The following is a 26052-nucleotide window of genomic DNA, read 5'->3' on the forward strand; positions in this document are numbered from 1 at the left end:
TTCATCATTGTTGATTCATCATTCATCATCAATAAATAGCATATCACGTAAAAAGTATTTATAAATTTAGCACATTCTAGTTGGGTCAGACTCGACAGAATTTTAATTGTATTATATAAAATTAAGATAGATTAGTATTTTTAGTAGCATAATATTTGTGTCACAATAAAATAATCATTCATTAATAAATTATTCTTATTTTACTTGTAGCATTATTATTTTACGTATATGGCTAGCGGCTTTTAGATAAATAATAATTGCATTGTTATTGGATAGAAGCAGGCGTTACATTGCGGAAGTTCATCATGATTATATAATGATTTATTTATTTTGCTATCATCCGCGAAAATTCGGCGAACCCATGCGACATGCGTTGTAGAGTCAACGTGCAATTGCAAAGTCTTTGCAATTGCACGTTGTAGAGTCAACATCTCCTGAGGATGCTCCGGTTTCGGGGTGAAACGTACGTAGAGAGTATTTTGTCGGACCTGGGTGACGTTGTCGCATGGGTTCGCCGAATTTTCGCGGATGATAGCAAAATAAATAAATCATTATATAATTGCATTGTTGTATCACTTTCTGTCTTTCACATGACGTTTCAACAAAGTCAAAATTCATTTATTTCAATAATACAAGCACTTTTAAAATGTCTTGTTAAGACATAATAATGGTAATAATTAAAGTCGAAAACTTAAAATTAAAGTTACGAATTTAAATACCAAACGCGCCTTTTCCTCAAGAACTTCATTGACGTCTGAACAGGCCGAATGGTCAACGATCTTTGCCTGTCCCCGAATTTAGTTGGGGACAAATTAAAAAAAAAAACATAAAACTCTTCACAGCTGATGACAGCAGTTCTAATTTTAAAGTTCATTCCGGCCCTTAGGTGGGAAGTAATTTGTATGAGTTATTCCCTCCCTATGCAGGGAAGCAGCATTTTCCACCCAATACACAGATGAAAACAACACTACTTTCCGAGTATGAGAAATGTACACAGGATAATTTTTTAGGAAATTTTCATCCCGGAAAAGGCCATGGTTCCCGCGTGATTTCCACGAAACTAAATTCCACGCGGACGAGGTCGCGGGCGTCCGCTAGTAGAATATAAATGCCTATACTACAGCCTTTCTTGATGAGACTGTTTACCAACAAACAAATTAAAAATGAGGGTATAAATCACTAGTCATTTCACACCTAATAATAATTATAATTAACTTGTTCTTAAATTAATGAAAATAAATGTGACTAATAAGCTTAGTACAATTAGATATGGTTAATATATATATGTATAACATTTTATAAACAAACCATACATAATTTAAAATAAAATTAATACTCAGTTTCGACATATCTATTAATATAAAATCATTGGTAACATTACGCAGCAATTCAACCGCACACCAGAAATACGATAATGCGGCAACCAAAGGCGACGTCCGTCAACATTCTCCGGAGTTGGAAAAGCGAGAAAAAATATAGGCAACGAAACGAGATAGCAACACTGATGTTATGGAGAGCTACACTCTGGAATCCTGGCCAATGTTGTGCATCGGTTATGAACAAATGAGTCTACCAATCCTACCATGAGTCTACGTCGGACCGCGCTAGCGACGGTTGTGTCGATACCGGTATTGTAACATTCGTGACATTGTGACTCAGGCGATAGGGGAAAACACATGTTAGCAAGCCTTATAATAGTTTTGTGAAGTGCGAACATGGATACGAATGTTAAAGAAATGAAACCCAGGCCGTTCAGTTTAAAAATGCGTATTCTGAGTGCGTTAAGAAGCATTTTAGATGCAATGACGCGTATTCTATTCAAACTGTATTACGGGACAAAAGGAAAAGGGATACCGCCAATAAAGGACAGTATACTTAAACAGCCGGCTATTGAAGTCGCCAGAAAAATAAGGATGAGAGAGGTTGGTATCATATCTTTATGAGCAATACTGTGTATTTGAATTATGATTACAATAGCTATAGTAATCTGCGATAATACTGTTAAGTATTTCTGATAAATTAACTGAGTCTACGATTCTAGTTATTTAACTATTGTAAGCAATTGCACTAGTCCAAGACAATAGCCAAACATACCTTAATTTAGGATAGTTCGTAGCCCATTCTCTTACCACAAGTAACTATATGTAGGTAAGGTCAATTATGTAGGTAGGTAGCAGAAATCAAGTAGTTTTTTAACCGATTGTAAAAAAGGGAGGAGGTTCTTAATTTGTCTGTGTTTTTTTTATATATTTCCAGCCGCTTGACCCTTAGTTTCGTGGCAACTCTTCGTAAGAGACCTTTAGAGTTCTCTTTAAAAAATATTTAAAATGGCGAAGATGGATTGCCGCGAAACTACGAGTAAGTAACTGGCGACATGATTTTTGCTAACGCCTACGAGAATAATAAATAATTATTTTTAAAAAATAAATACAACCGACTTCGAAACATCAACGTAACCCTACGAACGAAATAAGGGAAAATTACATTATGATATTTTCTACTTAATAATCACTTCGATGGAGGTAACAGCGCAAGTATGGTTTTGCTGTATTCACACAATACCAAAACTAATAAGTTTTTAATTTTTACTGCCTGTATGTTTGCGGGACTTGCATTCAAAGATACAGGAGGTTATTGAGCACCATAAATACTACTTGTTATCCCAAAAAAATCCATGGTTCCCGCAATTTGTGAATTTCACGCGTATGAAGTAGCGTGCGTCCACTATACAACAGCCTTTCTTTAAGAGTACTGTTTACCAACAAATAAATTAGAAATGAAGGTAGAAAACCCATGTCATTTCATAACTTATTTATTTTAAATTATGTATGGTTTGTCTAAAAAATGTTATATAAAATCTATTAACCATATCTAATTGTTCTAAGATTATTAATCAAAATTATTTTCATCAATTTAGGCACTAGTTAATTATAATTGTTATTAGTTGGGAAATGACTAGTCATTTATACCCTCATGTTCAATTTGTCTGTTGGTAAACAGTACTCAACAGGAAAGGCTGTAGTATAGTTATTATATAAATAATAAGCTTTCCGTGATTAATGTTTCCATTAATATAATGTAGCAGTTATAAAAATTAACCTCGCCATATTGCCGGCCGGCGTTACATTGTTGCTATAATTCGTATAAAATATGTAATATTTTTTTATTTTTATTACCACATAAAAGTTCTAACTCAATGATTATGTATATCTTATATTACACATTAAAATATGCTAATTACCGCTGAAAGCGTAAATATAAATACCTACACATATGTATATCTATACTAATATTATAAAGAGGTAAAGTTTGTAAGTTTGTCACATTTTTTAAATGGGGTAATCTTCGGAACTACTGGTCCGATTTTAAAAATTCTTTCACCAGTAGAATGCTACATTATCGGGGAGTGCTATAGGCTATATTTTATATTGGTATCATATATATTAGCCGAGTTATCAAAATCCTCTTAAACAGACTTATTCGCATGCGCTGCCTTAACTATTGTGTAAAATTGAAATTAATGTATGGAGACTTTATGTATCTTTAAAAGTTCTACAAAAAAGTCCGCGACACCATATATCTATCTTCTATATATTAGCAGATAGAGTACCTTTTGTGTTTTAAAAATTATTAATTTTATATACTTAGGTTTGCGTCATTATTTATGCTACTTAATTGAAATCCTTATCAAAATAAATTATTTAATAATCACAAGGATATTATGGAGATAAGATTTGCCCTTTACAGTATGTTAATTACTTAAATAGTTTCGGAGATAATACAAAATTTCTAAAAGACGCAGAAATTCCGCTATATGACGCCCGGCGCTTTCATTTACGTAGTTCCCGTTCCCGTGTGAATATGGGAATCAAACATAGCCTATGACACTCGCAAATAACGTAGCTTTCTATTGGTAAAACAATTTTCCAAATCGGTCCAGTAGATCCAGAGATTACCTCCTACAACCACACGAACTTTACCTCTTTATATTATTAGCATAGAAGTCTCTATTTCTCTTGGTCATACCACCACTCTCGAAGGACTGGACCGATTTTGCTAAGGGAGGTAAAGTTTGTAAGTTTGTAAGTTTGTCACATTTTTTAAATGGGGTAATCTTCGGAACTACTGGTCCGATTTTAAAAATTCTTTCACCAGTAGAATGCCACATTATCGGGGAGTGCTATAGGCTATATTTTATATTGGTATCATATATATTAGCCGAGTTATCACAGTTTTTGTCATACAGGTCGGACTGAACTCCTCTTAAACAGACTTATTCGCATGCGCTGCCTTAACTATTGTGTAAAATTGAAATTAATGTATGGAGGCTTTATGTATCTTTAAAAGTTCTACAAAAAAGTCCGCGACACCATATATCTATCTTCTATATATTAGCAGATATAGTACCTTTTGTGTTTTAAAAATTATTAATTTTATATACTTAGGTTTACGGCATTATTTATACAACTAAACTTTAATCCTTATTAAAATAAATTATTTAATAATCACAAGGATATTATGGAGATAAGATTTGCCCTTTACAGTATGATAATTACTTAAACAGTTTCAGAGATAACACAAAATTTCTAAAAGACGCAGAAATTCCGCTATATGACGCCCGACGCTAGGAAAGGGATTAGAGTACGGGGAGGGTAGGGGTAGGATGGGGTTAGGGTGTAGGTAAGGTAGGGGTAGGGTAGGGGTAGGTTTGGGGTAGGGTAGGGTGGGGGTAGGGGTAGGGTAGGGTAGGGTAGGGGTAGGGTAGATGTAGGGGTTGGGTAGGGTAGGGTAGGGGTAGTAGTAAAGTTGACATTGAAATTTACGCGGACGAAGTCGCGGGCGTCCGCTAGTAATGTATAAAATGTAAAAAAGGGTTTTATAGATTCACCGGGATTCTTACTATTTTTCTTTTGATTTAACTATTTATTATATAAATTAAATAGTAAAATGAAAAAGTATTTATATTTTTAAGTGTTAAAAGGTGTACGTAGTCGAAAATTTTCACGATTTTATGTAAAAAGGTTGTAAATATTGCTTACAAACATCGTGAAAAATGTCGGTCACTCTGTGTTGAGTAATAGGTACCTACTTTCACTATCGGTCCGACACAAATAAAAATCCGGCCAAGTGCTAGTCGGACTCATACACCGAAGGTTCCGTATTAGTAGGTAAATACATATTTTCTTAACCTCGATGATTGATTAATTAAGTATTTTAAACAAAGACTATTATTTTATATGACTAGCGGACGCCCGCAACTTCGTCCACGTGAAACTCGATGTATATTTTCAACCTCTATTTCACCCTTTAGGGGATTTTAAAAATGCTTGAATTACATTTCATATTTTTTTCATGATTAATGGACAAGTTTTTTAAACTCTAACTCTAAAAATGGAAGGACTTTCATACAAACTTTCAAAACCTTTTTCACCCCTTCTGAATTTTTTTTCGCAATAAAAAGTATCCTATATCCTTATTTCCTCCGTATTATCGTCTCAAATTGTGCCATTTGAATTCATCCTTATTTTTTAAGGTGATAACAAAAACACGGACAGACAGAAAAAAAATAAGTGTATCGATTATATGATGCCCACCAACAAAAAATTTCAAAATATTTTCAATGTACAAAATTGGACCTGCTAGTTTTATTATAAGTATAGATAGATATAGATTTCATTAGACATGTATAGTTTACAGAACTTGCCTTTCAGAGTTTTGTTTCAAAAAGTACCCTAGTTACTTAGATTCCATTGAGAGTATAGAAAATTCGTTTTGCGACAATATCTAACGCCCGTACAATTTTTTATGTGATCTTATAAGTTTGTTTTTTTTTCACAAATTCAACTCTGTATATACCCACTCGACCTCATATTGGTTTTTGAAAGATGGAAGAAAGGGTCGGTTTTTTCCTATAGTTGTATCGTCCTTATTAACCCATATTCGGCTCACTGCTGAGCTCGAGTCTCCTCTCAGAATGAGAGGGGTTAGGCCAATAGTCCACCACGCTGACCCAATGCGGATTGGCAGACTACACACACGCAAAGAATTAAGAAAATTCTCTGGTGCGCAGGTTTCTTCACAATATTTTCCTTTACCGTTAGAGACACGTGATATTTAATTTCTTATATTATTGTTGAACCCTAAAAATAACGAAATTCAATCCAATTAGGTATGAGTAGCTTCCATAAGCCAGTTTATTCCCTAAGTACATAAATACTAACGAACGAGGTCATGTATAGTATGCAGAATCATAATAACCGTTCATGTATAGGTAGGTACCTTGACTTTTATGTCGTGAGCAAATTGTACGAGGTAGATAGCGGAAAATGTTGGAAAATATAGGTTTTTCAACATTCGCAACTATATTTTGTGTGATTTGACTCATAGCTGTTACTCATAGCCTTTATGTAGTTGTTATATTATCTAGGTATAGCTAGAATCCATTTATTTCAAAAATTGTGCCACACTTAATGGGCCCCATGGATGGTCAATTATTCTCACGTTTCTGCAGTGAAAACGGCAGCACCCACGCGAGTCAAGTCGAGCCGTCATGTACGCAGCAACCAACACACGATCAATTAAAGTCGTGGGTGCTACAGAAACGTGAGAATAATTGACTGTTTGTGGCTAGCATAACCCTATTCTAATGCCAGACCACTTAGGCAAGTCTATGAAATCAATAACTATCGCATTTTTCGTATTATGTAATACGAAAAATGCGATTGTCAACAAAAAGAACAATGTCAAACACATTGGTTAGTAATTTTGATCAGTAAGCTATAAGTTAATAGTGAATACGAAATCACTTGACTAGACAATCACTAACAATAGCTAGTTCATAAATTTCGTTTATATCCACTAGTTACTTAAAGTTAGTGTATTTTAAGAAATTAAATATCACGTGTCTCAAACGATGAAGGAAAAACATCGTGCGGAAATCTGCATACCAGAGAACTTTCTTAATTCTCTGCGTGTGTGAAGTATGCCAAATCGCATTGGGCCAGCGTGGTGGACTATTGGCCTAACCTCATTCTGAAAGGATACTCGAGCTCAGCCGTGAGCCGAACATGGGTTGAAATGATGATGACTTAAAGTTAGTGAATAGGTTAGCAGTCCTATAGAAAACTACTATTGCAGCTATTTTTTTTTTAATTGCTTTACCAACATTTATAATTAAAAAGATTACAGCTATAAGAATCTGAATGTTTCTGGTTAATGATTTCTGACGATAAGCAAGCGATGTAGATGCATTTTATTTCTGTACAATATTACTAGCACACGGCCGCGACTCCACTCGCGTGAATTTCTTTTTTTCACAAATATCGCGGAAACCATTACCACCGGCTCAGAAGGCAAAATCTTCTGAGGTTAGCTGGCACTAAAACTGAAAAAAAAAACTCGGATAGACTCCGAAACTACTGGACCTTTTTTAAAAATTCTTCACCAATGGTAAGCTACATTATGAGCGATTAAGCCTACATTTTATTCCCGCATTTCCACGGGAATGAGAATTATTCAGGTGAAACCACGAGGTTCTGTCACTATTATAAGTACAGTGTGTGTGTAAGTTATGTTTGTTCCTCCTTTACGTATACTTGACCGTGTGTGGCTGGCGTAATAAACAAATGTTAATCATGGCATTAAACCGTCGAATGCAATTACCTAAATTTACACGTCACTATTATGAGATGTCATAAATTCTTATCTTGTCTGCGATAACAATCTTGCAAGGACTCTCGGTATTTTAGAAGCCAAAGTATAATAACTAACTGATAGTTAGTTATCGGTTCGGTTAGATATCGGTTAGGTTAGTATTATTAATAGTACTAACCTAACCGATAGTTAGTTATTATATTATTAAGTTCAGCTGGGAAAATTATTTTTTTAAGCAACTAAGTATTTGTTATTACTAAACCTCCAGATTAATCAAATAACTCATTTCAGAGAAAATAACAAAAATGATTTCATACATATATTTTTTTCGTGTTTGATCACATGACACAACCTTTATATTCTGTAGTCCAATTTTTATGATTCTTTTTTGTTTTAATCATTACTTTTATCTCAAGATTGGGCCCATTATATTTAGAATGGAAATAGATTTTACTTTGGATTGACACATAAGCTATTTTTCATTCCGGAATAATCCATGGTTACCGCAGAATTGTGAAAAACTGTATTCCACGCGGACGAAGTCTCGGCGTCCGCTAGTACTAAATATCTTTGTTTTGTGAATAAGTACATTTGCTAATTATTATTAGACAGTAGGTACTTGTAATTAATGCTTAAGCAAATTACCTCAGTAGGTTCAAAGGTGTAAGCCGAAATTAATTTATGATAATTACTGGTAAGCATTGTTGTAAGGTGCATTTAAAGTAGACATTTATCTATTAGGATTACCGAGTATCACGCACTTAACCAGACATTAGTTTGTAATTTTTTTTCGAGTTTGTTGTAGTAACTTAAGGATTGAAACACTTATAACTTTGGAAATAATCGTCAGGCGTTATGAAAAAGGTTTTCTTACAATTTTGTGTACTTATGTAACTACTTAATTTTTTCACATATATCTTACTACAATAAAGAAGTTAACACACTAACAAATATTATATTCATATATTAGTGTTATTGGATTTCTTCTTTGATCAGATGAAAAAAAAAATACTTACGGCCGTCTTCAATAACCTACCCAAGATTACGGATAGATAGTCAAACTGTCTGTCAGTATATGGAAAAGCAGATAAGAACAGAAAGATAGATTTTCTTAACTTTAGTAAGCGAAATGGCGGATAGATAGGTTATTGAAAACAACCGTTAGTCGTTCGGCAACTCAGAATAACCACGGCAATGATAATAATTTGCATAGCTCTCATTATTAGTAAAAAATAAAGGAGAAAAATTAAATATTAATTAATACTAATTGTAATACGCCTTTGAAGTAATAATCCCATTAATTAATATTTATTACCTCTGATTACGGAAAATACACAGGATATGTTGTTTCGACAGTAGATACGCCATTGGGAAGTCCACATTCTCTGCTGCCTGAATTTAGGTTTTAGGGAAAACGGAAAACATCTAAAAACTAAACTAAACTAAACGAAATATTATGCGCATAGTAACGACTGCTTTCTACACTAATATGGAGGGCGTTAATCACCACAATACAATTTATAACTTCTGTGGGATCACCGTTTTCATATTTTGTTTATGTATCATGTTTTTAAATTTTTCCAAAGTTCTTAATCTTTTCAATATATTGATGACTTTGTGAGGTTGTAGCGGGTAATATCTGGATCTACTTAACTAATTTTACGAAAAGAAAGCCACGTTTTTACTTTTTAGTGATTATTATCATAAACTATATTTTATTGCGAATAATAAGCTATGTTGCTTGTGAGTGTCATGGACTATATATAGTCCCAGGGGAACGGAAACTACGCCGCGAAAACTACTTAACCAATTTGAAAAAATCTTTTTACTGTTAGGAAGCTACACTATCCCCGGGTGATATAGGTTATATTTTATACCCGTATTTCTACGTGAACGGGAACTACGCGGAAGAAACCGCGGGGCATCTGTTAGTTCATTATACTCGCGTCTATAAGCCACCGCGACATTTTTGTCCAATACAAGGAACCCCTTAGCTATTTTAAAAATAAGCTCAAGCAAATACGCATAAAAATGAAGTACCGAAAAAAACATCCTGTTTAATTCTGTTTCGTAATTATGAAGTAAATGAACTTTGGACTAGTATTTAACAAATTAATTTGTGTCTTTCCAGGTATCCAGCGTAGAAGTATTAAATATTTGCATACAAAGGATAAAGGAAACCGATCCAGTAACTAACTACTTCACGGACGATCGTTTTGAATTGGCATTAAAGGAAGCAAAAGATGCAGACGATCTTGTTAAAAGTGGGTCAATGTCTATAGCAGATTTAGAACGGGAGAAGCCATTTTTAGGCGTACCCTTTACAACTAAAGACAGCATTGGCGTAGAAGGTGAGTGGAACTATTAAAATTGATTAATATTTTAAGGATAATTAACTAGGGTAGGTACTAGCCGCACAATTGAACAAACAGGAAAATTCTGCGCGGCAAAAAAGTCATTGATAATAATGTTCTTTTATGGCTAAGACTACTGAAAAGATTACAAATTTTATTTTAAAGGTTAATATTATATTTAACGCATAAAAATAGAACCGATGTAATTTTATGATATCTAAAACAACAAAAAAATCTTATAAGGCAAAAAATCAATTACACTTGCCCTTCTATGGCTTAACTTTGAGATGGCATTGAGAGGCAAGGTTAGAAGTGTTATTAAGCCATCTTATATACTGTGGTATCACCGTAACATAGTACTTTTAGGGTACTGTACCTGTCACCTGATGTCATGTATTCACACACATACGATCAGTTTTATCGGCTGTCAAGCCGTTAGCGCTGATGACGTGTGAGCTTTTTGGATCGTTAGAGCGCTTGTAGACTTCAAGGATCCCTAGAAAATTTTGCACACCTGATTACTAACAAGCTAATTTTTCGTGAGTAGCTTCTTTCCAATGAGACGATAAACTTTTTTATTTACAAAAATTCTTGACTCTGGTAGCTAACTAAGTTACCAGGAAATGAAAATTTCAGAGCGTCGGAACGAGATAATGTACCACGCAAATTGTAGGACAATGTAGCTGTTAAATTGTATAACTATTATTTAAGCAACAGTAAAAAAAACACCTGGTTAGTAACAACTTTTTATAACCTCGTTATTGATACAAATTGGGAGGGGGGTAGAGTAACAAAAGTTGTTACTAACCAGATGTTTTTTTTTACTGTTGATTAGTACACATCGACACTAGCTAGGTGGACCGATGCTGGATGCTGGCGGCTTGAGACCGTTGTGTTTGGAGGAAACCTATGTCCATCAGTGGACGTCCATCGGCTGTAAATGATGATGATGAAGACAAAATGAGATTTTTGGTAATTAAATTATGTTTTACAGGACTACATATGACTGCCGGTATCACATCAAGGAAGGACTGTATAGCCGAAAAAGACGCCGATGTAATAAAACTATTAAAGGACACTGGCGCCATAATTATTGGAGTCACTAATGTCCCGGAAATGTGCATGTGGTAAGTTAAGTACATTAGTGTTTTTCTGATAGCATGGGTACGGTGACAGTTAGTTGCCTTATGACGTTCATAATACGTACTATTATCGTGAATCGTGGCAAATGATCGATCGAGTGTGAACTGTCACCGTACCCATATTATCTGAAAAACACTATGATGATTGTTATTCAGGTAATATAATAATATGTATAAATTATAAAATTTAAAACCGGTCGCGATCGGTTTAGTAAACCTAAACTAGCCGACGATGGCGGAAAAATCCTGCGGGATTTTTCCTGGATATAAGAAATAGGTCAGTTTTATGTAATTATATTCTACTCAAAGGTATACTTACCAAAATTCGATTATTTCAAAAGTGGTTCATTTAGCCTTTTTAGTTAACTGTTGATTTGAGCATTTTGATTACATATACTGGGTACTTTTAAAAATCAAAGTTGTTTCAGGTTTTTTGGTTAGGTTAGGTTTAAAACCTAAATGTTTTAGAATTTAAACCATATTATTTTTAAATCCTGGACAGGTACGAAACTTACAACTGCATATACGGGAGGACACTGAATCCATATAACACTACCCGTATGGTGGGCGGGTCGTCGGGCGGCGAAGCTGTTATACAGACTCTTGGAGGGAGCATATTTGGAATCGGTAAGTAAAACTTTTAACAAGTGACGATACAGTCAATCTAAGGTTAAAGAGATGAGTTATAGTCGGACGCAATCTTTAAGAGGGAGGCGCGCGCTGAGTGATCCCTGCCGCCGCGCCGCTAGGTAATCGGTGTTACCTAAATTTTGTATTGCACAACTTAATGCAGGATGTTCCGAAACGTCATAAATATTGTATCCGACTATACCATACTTATGACTGTGTCTATGCAGCAGTGGCGAAGGATAGAATTTAGATGAAGGTAAGCCGTCCCAATGAAAATTCACGCAGCGTGATACTAACTCAGGTTTCCTATTATATCTAGATACAGTACAATGAATATGCATGGATTTTTAAAGATAACCTGGCGGGAATCGGCTTGCATGAACTCTTTTATGCATCAAATACCTACCCAACAAGCTCTGAACAAGCTACCCCCTAAGCTTGTCCCAAAGCGAGGTGATTACGTTACGTTTCCGATTAGTGTGCGTTGGCAGTATGGAATTTTATGCAAAGAATTCGGTTTAAATTGATAGCCGAACCCTTTCCGACGATCACCTCGGACACATATCAATGTGTGCTACTGCTAACCTTTAAAATTAACGTTGTAGTTGTTATCTTACGCTTGTAAATTACACTAGCGGACGCCCGCGGCTTCGTCCACGCTTAGACCTCCTCAATCCGGCTCTAGAAAAATCCGTTCGCACGAATGAGAGCTAAACTAGGTACCTTCTTGTCAATTTCATCTTTGTACATCAAGCTGTTTTCGATATTTTATTTCGCTGTTATACATTTAGATGACGCCGCGCGGTTTCAACCGCGTGGTTCACGTTCCCGCAGGAATACGGGGATAATATATAGCCTTTCTCGATAAATGGGGAAAGAATTTTTCAAATCGGACCAGTAGTTCCTTAAATTAGCGCGTTCAACCAAACAAACAAACAAACTCTTCATCTTTATAATATTAGTATAGATTACAATAGCTGACCATATTTTTTTTCCTCAGGGTCCGACATAGGCGGCTCTATTCGCATGCCCGCTTATTTTAATGGCATATTTGGCCACAAACCCACGAGAAGAGCAGTGTCTAATAAAGGACAATATCCTGAAATCAAGAATGATGATATTAACCTGTACTTATGTAAGTATAAATACCTTAATAATAGTATTTGTAATGTACGTTTTTGAATCTATGACAAGTTATTTCTTGCTATCTCACCTGATGTAATGTGCGAGGCAGTCTAATGGAAGGCATCCACAAGTCATACAAGTGCGTCTACTTATTCGCATCGTACGGATTACACGAATCTACCGTGAAATTATAAAAGTCCGTTTGATGCGATGCGCTTGATGCGTACACGGATTGCCCATAGAGTAGTCTGAGGATGCGTACAATGCGGATATGTGGACGCCTACTATTAGCAGCATTGTGGATCTAGGGACAGAGAAAGAGAGCATATGCCCTGTAGTTTGCCATTAAAATAGGCTAGATAATGATGATAATGAATAATATAACTATCCAATAAGATATTTGAATTTTTCCAGGCATAGGACCCATGACGAGATTTGCCGCTGATTTAAAGCCCATTCAGAAGATCATATCAGGAGACTACGCAAAAACCCTTGATCTGGACAAACCTGTGGACATTGGAAAACTTAAAGTCTATTACCAGTTCAGTAATGAAGCCCCATTGATAAGTGACGTAGATCCAGAAATAAGACGAGCACTGTTAAAAGTTGTCGAACATTTTAAAGTAAAACATAACATAGTTAGCGAGGAAAAGAAAATCGAATGGCTAAAGCGATCTCAAGCAATATGGTTCACAACAATGAAGAGCGAAACTCCCTTCGCATCTTACATAATGAAAAACCCGAGCATGACATCAAATATTATAGAAATATTCAAAAATCTGTTTGGTTTCTCGGGAAATACTTTGATTGGACTCTTTGTTGCGTTGACAGACCAAGAAAAGTTTGATCCAAAGAGCAAGAAATACAAATACTTTATGGAGGCTCGTGATTATTTAGAGGAGGAGATTAAGAAAATGCTGGGAGATGATGGCATCTTTCTGTATCCCACACATCCAACAGCAGCTCCCTATCATAACCAGCCGCTAGTAAGACCAATGAATTATCACTACACAGCCATAATAAATAGTCTGGGTTTCCCATCAACTACTGTACCTCTTGGATTAAACAGCGAAGGTCTGCCGATAGGACTCCAGGTTATAGCAAATTTCAATAATGACAGATTATGTTTCGCTGTTGCTGAAGAATTAGAAAAGGCATTCGGGGGCTGGGTTGAGCCCCAAAGTGATAAAAGGAGGTAGTAGTTAAAATTATTATTTAAAAATTAAGTGCCTACTGTTACTGGGATGATAAGTTATTTGAAGACAATGTTTATGCAATTAATTACTTATAATATTTGTTAGTATCTCATTTTAATTTATTATAGTGTTTTTAATCATTCTGAATAAAAAATTGTTTTATTTTGATATCATAATTATGTAAGTTTGATTTCTCCTAACAAATAAAGTCACTAAAAATGGCAATGTGGTAGGTTTATATACGGTATAAGTGTTTGCAAGATGAACCCTAGCAAAATCTCTCTATAAGTTATAATCTGTTATCTGCTTAAAAATCTTGCGGTGCTAGAACTGCAGCAAGTTATTAGAACGGGTATCCAAAGCTGCTCTAGTAGGATCATACCAAATTCAGATTAGGTATGGAGAACAACATGCGCGGAGAAGGGGAGTGTTAACTGGTTTTAAAGAAGCCTCTTAACCCTAGAGTCGTGGCCAAAAGTCCCGGCCTCTTCTCGGGGTTTATCTCACACCCACTCGGTGAATCCAAGAAATGAAGATATGTCTCATGGTTCCTATCAAGGCTGACTAAAAGACCCTACAATTTAAACGTTGTCATACATCGGTTTGTCGAATCTGGGTCTGGGATGACTCCAGACGTCAGATGGATTCGTCAGTTATTCGCAGATAATAGCGTACTTATTAGATTGATTACCTAGTCATCTTTCTAGGCAAACGCGATCCACCTGATGCCACATCTACATTTACCATCAGGTGAGGTCGTGGTGAAGCGCGAGCTTATTATATAGGTACAAATAAAAAACCTATAAAAGTCATAATTTGCCTTGCCTGCTTATATGAAATCAGATTTTATCATCCATGTGATGAGAGTTGAACATACTCGTACAACGAGATAACCTTTCAGTTGTTGAAAGTACACATATCTCCCTCCTACTTCCGATTTATATATGATTCATTATGCCACCGGTAGATTGTAAAATACGTTAGTTTGTAATGTAATTTTTTACTATTTTTATTATGCCCACTCTAATAATTTTGTAACTCTATGGTAAATTTATCCTCATTGACAATTTAACGGTTACACTTCCGATAGATTATAAGATACTACGTTAAATTGTAATTAGTATTTTCAGTTCACAATATGACGGTAGATTATAATATCACGAGTGAGATTATAAACTAACATATTTTACAATTTAACGGTAACACATACGTTACAGCTTTCTAGTACAAATAGGTAATAGACTCACAGACTATTGTTGCAGAATCCTAAAAATCCAACAAAAACAAGTACTTATATAACTTCCTACGAGTATATATAAAAAAAGTTTTTTAAATAACCTTCAATATTAAATAATAATGTGTTTTCGAATAATAATAACTTGCACGCGTAAGAAACAAAAAACGGAAGCCAATTAGACATACACTCGTCGTAGCATTAAGATCGCGCCACAACCTTATCTGTGTAGAATCATAACCATCTAAGGGCTCCCACACCGGCCACAACCACAAAACGCCGCTACTGGCATATTTCCTGTAGTTTGCATACATTTTATATGGACTCGTCGCACACGGTTGACGCCAATGGCCACCACACGCTACAATCGCTGCTCGCTTCTTGTGGCCCGCCGCAACACGCCACTCCCACGATTATGATACTGCATGTATGGGTTAAAAAAGTACCGACCACCGCCCATAAGTGACTGTCGCGCGCTTCAGCTAATAATAATAATAATAATAATAATAATAATTTATTTATTCATCAGAAAGCAGGTTTACAAAGATTACTTAAATATAATAAGACCCTGATACTCTCTACCATAATAATTTGGTGTATGAAAAATTTAAATAGACTATGTATAATCCTAATTTAAAAGCAAACAAATAAAAAAAAGAAAACATATGTAATAGCTTATACAATTTAACATTTTAAGATTCAATGATTATGACAAATTTAACTCAAAACTACTGTGACAGATAAAATAAAATAATAGTCATAATATATACTGTCAAAATTATTAAACCTTGTTAAATTTAGTGCAAAGTCAAGTAATTATTACCAGTGAAATGTTAAAATGTCAATTAAAATTATGTCAAACACACATGTCAATTAAAATTATGTCAAAATATTTATCATACGTCAAAAAAAAAAAAAAAGAATATCATTAAAATTTGTAATTTAAATACTCATTTAAGTTATAGAAACATTTATCCATAAGCATTTTAGAAACCTTACTCTTGAAACTATTTACATTGTCAATCTTATAGATATCTGGTAGTTTGTTATATATTGATACTACTACTTTTATGGCCCCTTCTTACTTTTTTTAGCGGCGTTTGTAGCTGTCTCGTGTGGCGGCGACACTAAAGACTATTCTGGCCTTGTGTAAAATTATGACATGCGTTGTAATAACAGCCATTTTATGTGGTAAGTATTTAAGAAAATAAATTTGGAAAAGTGGATCATGTGGTCGTGCTTGTTATAATCTAGGTGTTGAATGAAGATTAGTCTTTAGCCAAGAAATCTATACTAATATTATAAAGCTGAAGAGTTTATTTATTTGAACGCGCTAATCTCAGGAACTACTGCTCCGATTTGAAAAATTCTTTCAGTGTTAGATAGCCCATTTATCGAGGAAGGCTATAGGCTATATATTATCCCCGTATTCCTACGGGAACGGGAACCACGCGGGTGAAACCGCGCGGCGTCAGCTAGTATAGTATAAATATATAAAGATATAATAGTATAAAGATGAAATTTCGCAGTGAGGTATTTTACAGATAGTAGAGGTTTTTTTAAAAGGTCCGCTAAGAACGGATTTTGCGAGGGCCGGATTAAGGAGGTCTAAGGGCGGACTAAGTCATTGGCTATTGGATAGAAGCAGGCGTTACTTTGCGGAAGTTCATCGTGATTATATAATGATTTATTTATTTTGCTATCATCCGCGAAAAGTAAATACGTATCGTAATCGGAAGTAGGACTCTACAACGTGCAATTGCAAATACTTTGCAATTGCACGTTGTAGAGTCAACATCTCCTGAGGATGCTCCAGTTTCGGGGTGAAACGTACGTAGAGAGTATTTTGTCGGACCTGGGTGACGTTGTCGCATGGGTTCGTCGACTTTTCGTGGATGATAGCAAAATAAATAAATCATTGGCGTCTGCTAGTTCTTCATAATGCTAGCCCAGGTGGGAAGTTTGATAATATATCCCGGGAATATATCGGGATAATATATAGCCTTATAGTACACCTGTCCTTTTAAGAACATGAACAATGTTTAGCAATTATTTTTAGACGTAAGGAAAAAATTAAACCAAACAAAAATTTATTCAAAACTGACAATGGTCACATAAATTCAATATATGACTAATCTAGAAAAATAAAAAAAAGTCTCATAATTATGGCACCATAATTTATTTTGACTCTTTAAGACTAAATATAATTCTGAGCAGTTCTTTCCTCTTCGCACTAGGATTAACTTCAATGGACATATCACAGGAGTTGATTTCACCGTGAACACTTGCATAGTGTGCCAGTCTCTCTGTGTTACAGATAACATAAACACCACAATCGTAACCATTACTTTGCTGTTTACATTGCTTGTTCACAAAGTTTATGGTTCCTGAAACAAAAATAGGATTACAATATTGTATTTGCATATTTGTATAATTTTTAACAGAAGTTTTCACTCATAGCTATGTAACTGCTGAAAATATAACCAATTATTATTCATAAACAGTGTAAACTCTATATCAACATTTACAGGTAACGTAGCATGCGACCAAGTAGAAAGAAGAAATATAGACAAAATATTGTCTAATGGCAGAGTTGTCCCACTTTCATCTCTTTCTTCCCAATAAACCAAAAGAGATAGTAGTATTTCCTGTAGCGCTATCTGGTTGCAATTTGTTTATTTCTGTTTACAAGTTAAGTTGTTGGTCTCATGTTAGCACTATTGGACTCCGCATTTAATGTTGATTGAGAGTTGTTTAGCATTTAACAATGGAGTCACAAGGATCACAGGGTCAAAAAATTTTGACAATTTAGAAAGTTTGCTCTTAATTAAAATCCTTTTCATAAATGAAGTTTGGTAATAGCAGTCTTATTGTCATTAAGTGTAAGGTGTTGACAATTTTAGTTCAGGTTTTAGCTGCAAACTTCTTTCATGAAAAGGACTATATGCTGTATTTGGATTGCAAATCCAAGTTCATTTAAATGTGAGAGATATTTTTAAATATCAACAGGCATTTCTTATTCAAATCAGATTTTTAGTGGTACTTGACAAAAAAACATAATCTACCCAATATTTAGTATTTAGTGGAAAACAATCACTACATTCTACAGTGTAGTAAGTGTACTATCAACCTGAGACAGGTGTTAGGACTCATTTGCCTGTATTAAACAAGCACCTATACTGTACATATTGAAACACACCATTGCTACTTTGCAGTGGAATTTAGCATGACTTTAATGCTTCCATGACAAGCTCTAGTAGTTGGTTAGTTTTTAGACTGGTAGATTAAGTTATTTGAATAAAGGAGTATAATATAAAAAGCTTACCTTGTTTTGATAAATATAACATCAAATGGCTAGCAAAGTCCCAAGCCACATCATGGTTGCTGCCAGAGGATGAATCAAAATGGAAAAAGGAGTTTTCATTCCGTGAATAAACTAGCAGACTCCAGTGTGATCCTCCAGCTGTATCTGGCGAACTGTTGTCATTCAGGGCAAAGAATACAAACTTTTTGGTACTGACATTCAAGGGTTCCAGGAAAATTCCAATATCACTTGTTTCTACCATTTTAATACACTGTGTCACTTCTGGTGAAATAAATAACAACTCTTTGGCTCTACTAAACATTGATCTCTCTAAATATTCAAAATAAAATGATATAACAGTATCGTTGAGCCAGTGTGGCCCATTTAGAAGCGCTACGTCCGATTCGTGGAGTAAAATCTCGTGAAAACTTAGCACAACTGAAGATTTCGCCATAGTTTGTCACTTTTTTCTTCACTTCACTGCTTTAATTATGACTTTACCGTTAACACGTGCGCACAAATATATCGTCAATGTCAACTCGAGCAAGTAAAGACGGAAGGGTATAATTAAATCATCTCCAGAGGCAGGATTGCAACACGCGCGTTCGCGCGTACCATTCATCTGGTAACCAAGAAAATAACAAAACAATAACGGAAATTAAAAATAACTTAATTTGTACAATTATTAGATGTAATAAACAGAGTCATAGCTTACCTATTCGCGCCAATTTGGAGTCAAATATAGCTGTTTTAAATAAAATTTGCACTGGCACTGTAATGCGGATTTTCAACTGTTTATAGAAACTGCACACAGTTTATATAGTACATACAATTTAAAGTCCAGACAATGATACACAGTTTTTAATTTAATCCATATCACTTGGGTTTATTTTAAAATCCAAAAACCCGAAACTAGCAGAATCAAATCAACAGAAACAGAGAGGTCGAAGGACATACTTTTGACAATCACTGACATTTGATTTGACAACGACAATTTATTTTTAAAAAGTCATAGGGTGACCTAATATAAATTTATTAATACTGCTAAAATAGCACGCGAACTCTGTGAAGGTCGTTTCTAATTACTTCAAAAAGTCCAGGCCAAACTATTATTAATGATAGTTATTAATGGTTAATAATAGTTTGACCAGGAATTTTTCAAGCAGCCTACTCGCAATATATTTTTTAACGTACTTTTAATATTGTAAGATTTTATTTTCAATACACAAAAGGATGAAGGTTGATTCTAAGAGTATGTAAATTTTCTCACAAATTGCTCTGCCAGTATCTAAATTCAGCGTAAAGTGAACTGCTGCGTATGCGTATTTCATCCTATGCCTATCCCTATTTTCGGATATTTTCCTTCTAAATTAAAAGACCCTGCTGAAACCTGGTCACCCTGAGTGATTTTTATAGATACGACAACTACAGATAAAAAAGATTTAAATTGTCAAGTTGCCAATGTGACAATTTTGACCACAGACAAAAAAGAAAACGACCATAGAGCCCGAGTACTCAGGGGATTATTTCACTACATAATTATGTATATGAAACTGGAACGGGAAGCATAGTTCGTATCAGACGGGAAGGCAAATATTCCGAAAATTACTTGTACCGACTCGTAAATCTATGGAAAATACCGAGTCCGAGTGCGTACATTTTTGGGTAGGTTTTTCAGGAAGCTCTAACTTGCACTACCTCCTGTATGCCTATATAAATCGAGTACGAACGATTTTTGGGCGGTAAATCCAAAAATTTTTCGGGCTCGACTAAATATTGGTCAAAAAAAAAAAAAAAAACATACATACAGCCGAACGTAGAACCTCCTCCTTTTTGGAAGTCGGTTAATAAAGTAGGTGGTAACAAGGCGCGTGCGATGTGCCTTCAAGTTCAATAGCCAGGTCATGCCTTTACTTACTCGTTTACACTTTTGGCATTTCTAAAGTAGACTCTCAAACAGAACTGGATTCCTTGGAATGTTCCCAAACTACTGACGTAGTACCGGGGGCATCACCCCGTTCATCTGTAATGAGGTTGTCCCCTCCCGAGCAAATGTGTAACGTATTGATTACGTAGTGGTGTGGAGGACGTGGCTTCTTGAACGCCAAGAACCATAATCGGGAATCTATCTCAGAGATTAATTTCCCAAGATGAATACGAGTATGTATCAGGATGTCATTGAACAAGGGTATTACCCCGCTATCCCTTGGCAAAGAAAACGGGCGCAAGCCTAAAGCAAGGTTGCATGGATAATTTTAGGCCTTTATTGGGCCGGACGAAGATCAAATACCATCTGTACCTTGGTTGAAATTTGGTGACCTGTTTGGGAAAACCGAGGGTTTTGTCTATAAATATTTAGGGTTCATTTACACGAGCAGCACAGCAACTGCTACCGACGATTAACTGCAGTCGGCAATGTCTCGGCGGCTGTCGCCAGCTGCACTCAATGGCAGTCGACCGCAGTCGCCGACGTTTCGCTCGTGTAAATAAACACTTAAGTGTACTTTCCATGTCACAAAGCTTAGAGCTGATGCTGAAACATCAGTCAGCGTAAATTAAAGTGATTTTACAGGTACAACCTACCCTTTTGCCTTAAACTTCTTTTATTCTATCCTATTATCGCTCTTTCGTCGCGATTGGACCAGTCGATATTTAAACCTATAGCCATATAAATAACTGAGTTGATAAAATAATGTACAAAACTTCGTCCTTGGCGGGAGTTCCCCGAACGCGTAGTATTTGTATCAAGTGTTACCTACAAAATTAAAATTTTTTTTTTTAAAATAAACTGTACAACTAAAAAGTTCAAGTAAATAAATTGTTGAGTGTCCCTTGCATCATTTTAATTTTAAAATTATGATTGGTCCTTATAAATATAAATTACCTACCTACCTGGATAAAAATAAATTAAAATAAAATAAAAATAATTTTTATTAAAATAAATCTAATTTTAAACACGATTAACTAAAAATGGTAACATTGATCAGATAACTATTTAAAATGTTTGCTACAAAATAAAAAGCTATCCGGGATGTCTATTAATAATAATTTAATAACACCAAGAACCATTCACAACATTGTTATGCTCAGCAAAAAATTTTAGTCATACATTATTATGTACATCACAATTCATACAATTACATTATTAACAGCTATGAAGGTGACAAGACATAAGAACTATCACTTTGTGAAATGTTAACTCAAAATAAATAGTTACATTAAATTATGATTATACTGATTGGGCTAAAACAAGAAGATTGTTCCATATAATGGAATACACCTCTCATTAATTTTTTTCCTAATGTCATTAAAATTACTTGGTTGCCTGCTTGAGGTACGCAATGAGGTCGGCACGTTCATTTGGTTTCTTGAGGCCAGCGAACACCATTTTGGTACCGGGGATGTACTTCTTGGGGTTTTCTAAGTACTCAAACAGCGTATCATCTCCCCATGTAATACCTGTAAATCAATATATGATAATTAGTTGTCTGATTTTGAAAGAATATTCTATATAATTGTGCTATTAGCCTATGACTTTTTTCCTTAAATTACCTGGGATAGGCTACGAAATGCCATGCTTTGTCAACCACAGTTTGTCAAGCTGTTGGTCCACATCATTATAATTAACATCCGACAGACTTTGTTCTAGAGCCAAATATTGTGACCCTACTACACACATTGGAAAAGCATGGTGGGGTTTAAGCTCCTAATCCGGTCTCCTATATGAAGAGAAGCCTAGCCCCGGTGGACTGTTAAATAGGCATAATGATGAATGTGATGTGTATGTACTTTTGACCAAGAACATTCTGAGTTGCGGTCTAAGCCAACAGGGAAATAAATTTAAAATTAACAGCACCAATATACAGTGATGGCATTTTTGCAGCAAAAGCAGAGGGCAGTTTTGGAAGTTATTTTAGTATTAAAAGGTCACATTTGACCAATTTTATTTTAGAATTTATATATAGGTAAACATTTTATTCGTAGACAGGAAGGCAAACTTGATAAAGTAGTTCCACGCAGACAAAGCCGCAGGCGTCCGCTAGTTAATCATAAAATAGATGCCTAAGAAACCAGAGTGAATTTACAATATCAAATGTTTAACAGATCGTCAAACTCTTTAGAAGTTACTTACTAAGGTTATGGTCATGTGCTAACATTTTATCAAAATGATAAAAAAATAATCTACATTTGGACATACACACTGACCCTATGGAATGTTATCTTATCAGCTACTCTGATTAGAATTAGTTAACATGTGAAACAAATTACAGATAGGATTAAAAAAATTACCTTTGGATTTGTTAGCTTCTGAGTAGGCGAAGCCCGCTGCTTGGCCAGTTCTGCGTCCAAAGAAGCCGTTTAGATTGGGGCCTACTTTGTGTTTACCACCAGCTTCAACCTAGGACAAACAAAATTATATTGACAACTTGTTTCTAGTGACTGTGCTGTGTAGATCTTGTTTCAGTGTGAATATTGCTATACTTCTTAGAAATAGTTTATGTGTATAAATATACATAATAGAATTGTATATATTTAAAAATACATATAATTTTGACTATTTATTGACAATTCATTTTTATGTGTCAAATGATAATCAGTATGAAATACTATTAATTTTTATTAATAGTATAGTTAACATAATCTGATGAAACTTTGGAAGGTTATTGTGTAAATTTTTTTTACTATAAACAATCAATTTAATGATGGATGTTGTCAAGTTATTTGACAATCCAAAAATATTACTATACACACACATTTTGAAACTATTGTTTTTCCATTTATGATTTAAAAATCGAGACAGGACAAATGAAAATACTTAAAGCATTGTGTTATATAATGAATGGCTAACCATCAGCAATAAAAAACAAAATTAAAGATCTTCATGATCCTTAATTTGACAAATAATGTATGTGTCATTTTAATTTATTAATTAAAATGACATACATTATTGTCAAATTATTAATTAGTGATTTAAGTATAATATAGGATTTTTTCCTGTAACAAATCATCAGGTTATATAATACTGTATGTATTAAAACTCTTGTCATGGTTAATGTGAAATAGTTATATGAAGTCCTTATCATGACAGAAAACTATTTATATTTTCCTTTTTTTAATACTTTTTTTTTTAACAAAAAATGTATATTTTTGTTTATGAAAGCCAAGGTACTTGACAGAATTTTTATTAATACAAATTTAATTATCGCCATTATATCATCAATATCAATCAAAAGTGCTTGTAAACTAAGCCTAATTTGAAATAAATTAATTTTGGCTTTGACTTAACTTTACCTACTATGAGTGTTGGCTTTATTTAAACTTTAGCAATTTTATGAGGATTTTAGTTACTAAATTTGCATATTTATGTAACATTAGGTACAATAGCAGGTTAAATCATTTATCCAATAATATTTTAAATATATTTTTAAGAATTTAACTGAAACACCTATATAAGCTTCTACAAAGCCTAACAGGATTTTTAGTACACTGTATTAAAAAGTTGATATTACAGGTAAGCAAGGGAAACTAGGCCAAATATACATGCAGTGGCCAAGTGACATTATATTGTTATAATTTAATTTAGTACTTACTGTGTGGCATTGAGCGCATCTCTGCACAAAGATTTTCTTTCCATTTTCAGCATTGCCAGCAGGTATGCCCATTGTGTTTCTGTAATTATAAATATATACACTTTAACATGAGTTGACAAGACAATGGTTTGCTAAAGAAAACAATATTATTATCATATTTTAAATTAAAATACACTGCCTATGATTGCCACTAAAAATGTACTGACTATCCTGAGAAATGTAGCATTATCTAAGAAATATTTTTTTTATATTTTGTACAACATGTATGTATAGTGCTAACCCTAGTTAAATATGTTGTGCACATCATTAATTAAGAATAGTATCTAATATTTTTATGACAATAGTTTAATTTTGACAAAACTTTAAATTTGATTTAATTTAATGCTATTGACTTTTTTAATTAATGTATCCTTACAAATGGTCCTGTTGTACATCAGAAATTGGTCGAATGAGTACATATATTAAAGTTAATCTATGTATTTTCAACAAATAAATGAATTTTAATGAAATACTGATGTAATATTAATTAGCACCACCTTTATGAAAGAGAATAGGACGAATCCTTGAATGAAACTTCGTAAGCTCTTACAAGCTGTCTGTTGGTATATCATCTGATCAAAATTACAAAGATTTTCATTGTGTAGTTGGTACATCTAATCCACTGAATCCACGTCTAACAATTGTTATGTAATGATAACAAAGGTTATGTCAAATTCGCGGGAAAAATCGATTATCCCTGATACCATGTGAAAGATCAATAAAAGATTATAGATATTCTAAATATTTATACCTTTACACTGTTAAGTAACAAAGATTATCTTTAGAAATAGTAAGCCTTGAACAAGGCCAACGAATTAGGTCACTAGTCAAGACTTTGGATCAATGTCATCAGGGAACGAGGCGTGATAATGACATAGTTATTACGTAAGATTTTGAAATGTATGTACAATTTTATAAGGAAAGTGCTTTTTAATCAAAAATGTTTAATGGAAAAGCACTATTTGTTTTTTTGAGGATACTTCTAACGAATTAAATGTGAAAACTGATTTCATTTCACCTTAGAGGTTATAAATTTGAAGGCCGTTAGAAAATTACGTAAAAGAATCTACGAAAAATAGAGAATATTTTTTTAAATGAAACTATTTATTAATGATAAGTATACTCACGTTTATAAACCAAAAATTTTAAATACTGATTTTAAAACTTTAACTAAGTCAACACGTTCGTACTCCAACACAAAATTCAACCGTATGAAATGAAATGAATGAAATTTGAATGACAGTGAGTCAGTGAATCAGTGACGATCGATCACACGATCTACGCACACACGCAAACAAAGCAAAAATTTCCGTTAGTGATGGTACTCTTTTACTGCTAGCCTTACAAAGAATATCGATAGTAGGTAGCGATACTAACCGATTCAAAAATGTGGACACATGGTTAATGCTTAAAACATTACATTTACATTTCATTATTATAAATGGGTTTCGGACTTTGGCTAAATAAATATTAACCTGTGTTTATAAAAAGTGTTACTATAGAATCGATGTCTTACTCTCTAATCTAAGCCGAGTTCTGAGTTTTACAAGAGAGGCACCTCCTGTGAGACTTGGACCATTAGACTATTGAGTCGCTCCGTACTCTGTCTTTTTTTGAGCCTTCGGGTCTCATCAGGCGATGCTTATGCGTTCGCTCAATCCCCCCAGTGACGCTGCTGTGGTCCCTTAAGGAGCCTTAGCCTGAAAAACAATCAAACATTGTTGTGAGAGCTTTCGTCTTGGCAAGATGTGATGCGAGAATGCGGTTTGTACATGGTGTGAGAG

The 26052-nt window shown here is 34.3% G+C and overlaps 3 protein-coding genes across 3 annotated transcripts in view; 1 reads left to right on the forward strand and 2 right to left on the reverse strand.

Annotated features, from left to right (window-relative positions):
* Positions 1 to 19622, reverse strand: part of LOC112053422 (cytochrome b5 reductase 4) — a 108679-nt gene extending 89057 nt beyond the window's left edge. Inside the window, exon 1 of the mRNA XM_052887264.1 lies at positions 19354 to 19622. The gene's annotated coding sequence lies outside the window, so the exon portion shown is untranslated. The remainder of the gene's footprint in view (positions 1 to 19353) is intronic.
* Positions 1572 to 14328, forward strand: LOC112053423 (fatty-acid amide hydrolase 2-B). Its single transcript, XM_024092828.2, has 6 exons — positions 1572 to 1922; positions 9785 to 10004; positions 11002 to 11134; positions 11652 to 11776; positions 12780 to 12914; positions 13319 to 14328. The coding sequence occupies exons 1-6, from the start codon at positions 1716 to 1718 to the stop codon at positions 14101 to 14103; spliced, it is 1605 nt and encodes a 534-aa protein (XP_023948596.2). The 5' UTR covers positions 1572 to 1715; the 3' UTR covers positions 14104 to 14328.
* A 1929-nt stretch (positions 19623 to 21551) lies between the features above and the next one.
* LOC112053439 (cytochrome c) lies at positions 21552 to 25551 on the reverse strand. The gene is made up of 4 exons (XM_024092844.2): positions 25396 to 25551; positions 24230 to 24308; positions 22929 to 23037; positions 21552 to 22097 (listed from the first exon to the last, which is right to left on the reverse strand). The coding sequence occupies exons 2-4, from the start codon at positions 24299 to 24301 to the stop codon at positions 21952 to 21954; spliced, it is 327 nt and encodes a 108-aa protein (XP_023948612.2). The 5' UTR covers positions 24302 to 24308; positions 25396 to 25551; the 3' UTR covers positions 21552 to 21951.
* Positions 25552 to 26052: the final 501 nt, after the last annotated feature.

The sequence above is a fragment of the Bicyclus anynana genome, chromosome 19 (assembly GCF_947172395.1).
Source record: "Bicyclus anynana chromosome 19, ilBicAnyn1.1, whole genome shotgun sequence".
In the NCBI taxonomy this organism is placed as follows: Eukaryota; Metazoa; Arthropoda; class Insecta; order Lepidoptera; family Nymphalidae; genus Bicyclus; species Bicyclus anynana.

Bases quoted from the DNA above. Each gene is read 5' to 3' on its own strand.
- LOC112053423 (XM_024092828.2), top strand. From the start codon at position 1,716: ATGGATACGAATGTTAAAGAAATGAAACCCAGGCCGTTCAGTTTAAAA. The intron at 1,923-9,784 runs GTTGGTATCATA...GTGTCTTTCCAG, and splicing joins GAAAAATAAGGATGAGAGAG to GTATCCAGCGTAGAAGTATT. The intron at 12,915-13,318 runs GTAAGTATAAAT...GAATTTTTCCAG, and splicing joins TGATATTAACCTGTACTTAT to GCATAGGACCCATGACGAGA.
- LOC112053439 (XM_024092844.2), bottom strand. From the start codon at position 24,301: ATGGGCATACCTGCTGGCAATGCTGAAAATGGAAAGAAAATCTTTGTG. The intron at 23,038-24,229 runs GTAAGTACTAAA...TGTTTGTCCTAG, and splicing joins GATGCGCTCAATGCCACACA to GTTGAAGCTGGTGGTAAACA. The intron at 22,098-22,928 runs GTAATTTTTTTA...ATTGATTTACAG, and splicing joins AGAAGCTAACAAATCCAAAG to GTATTACATGGGGAGATGAT.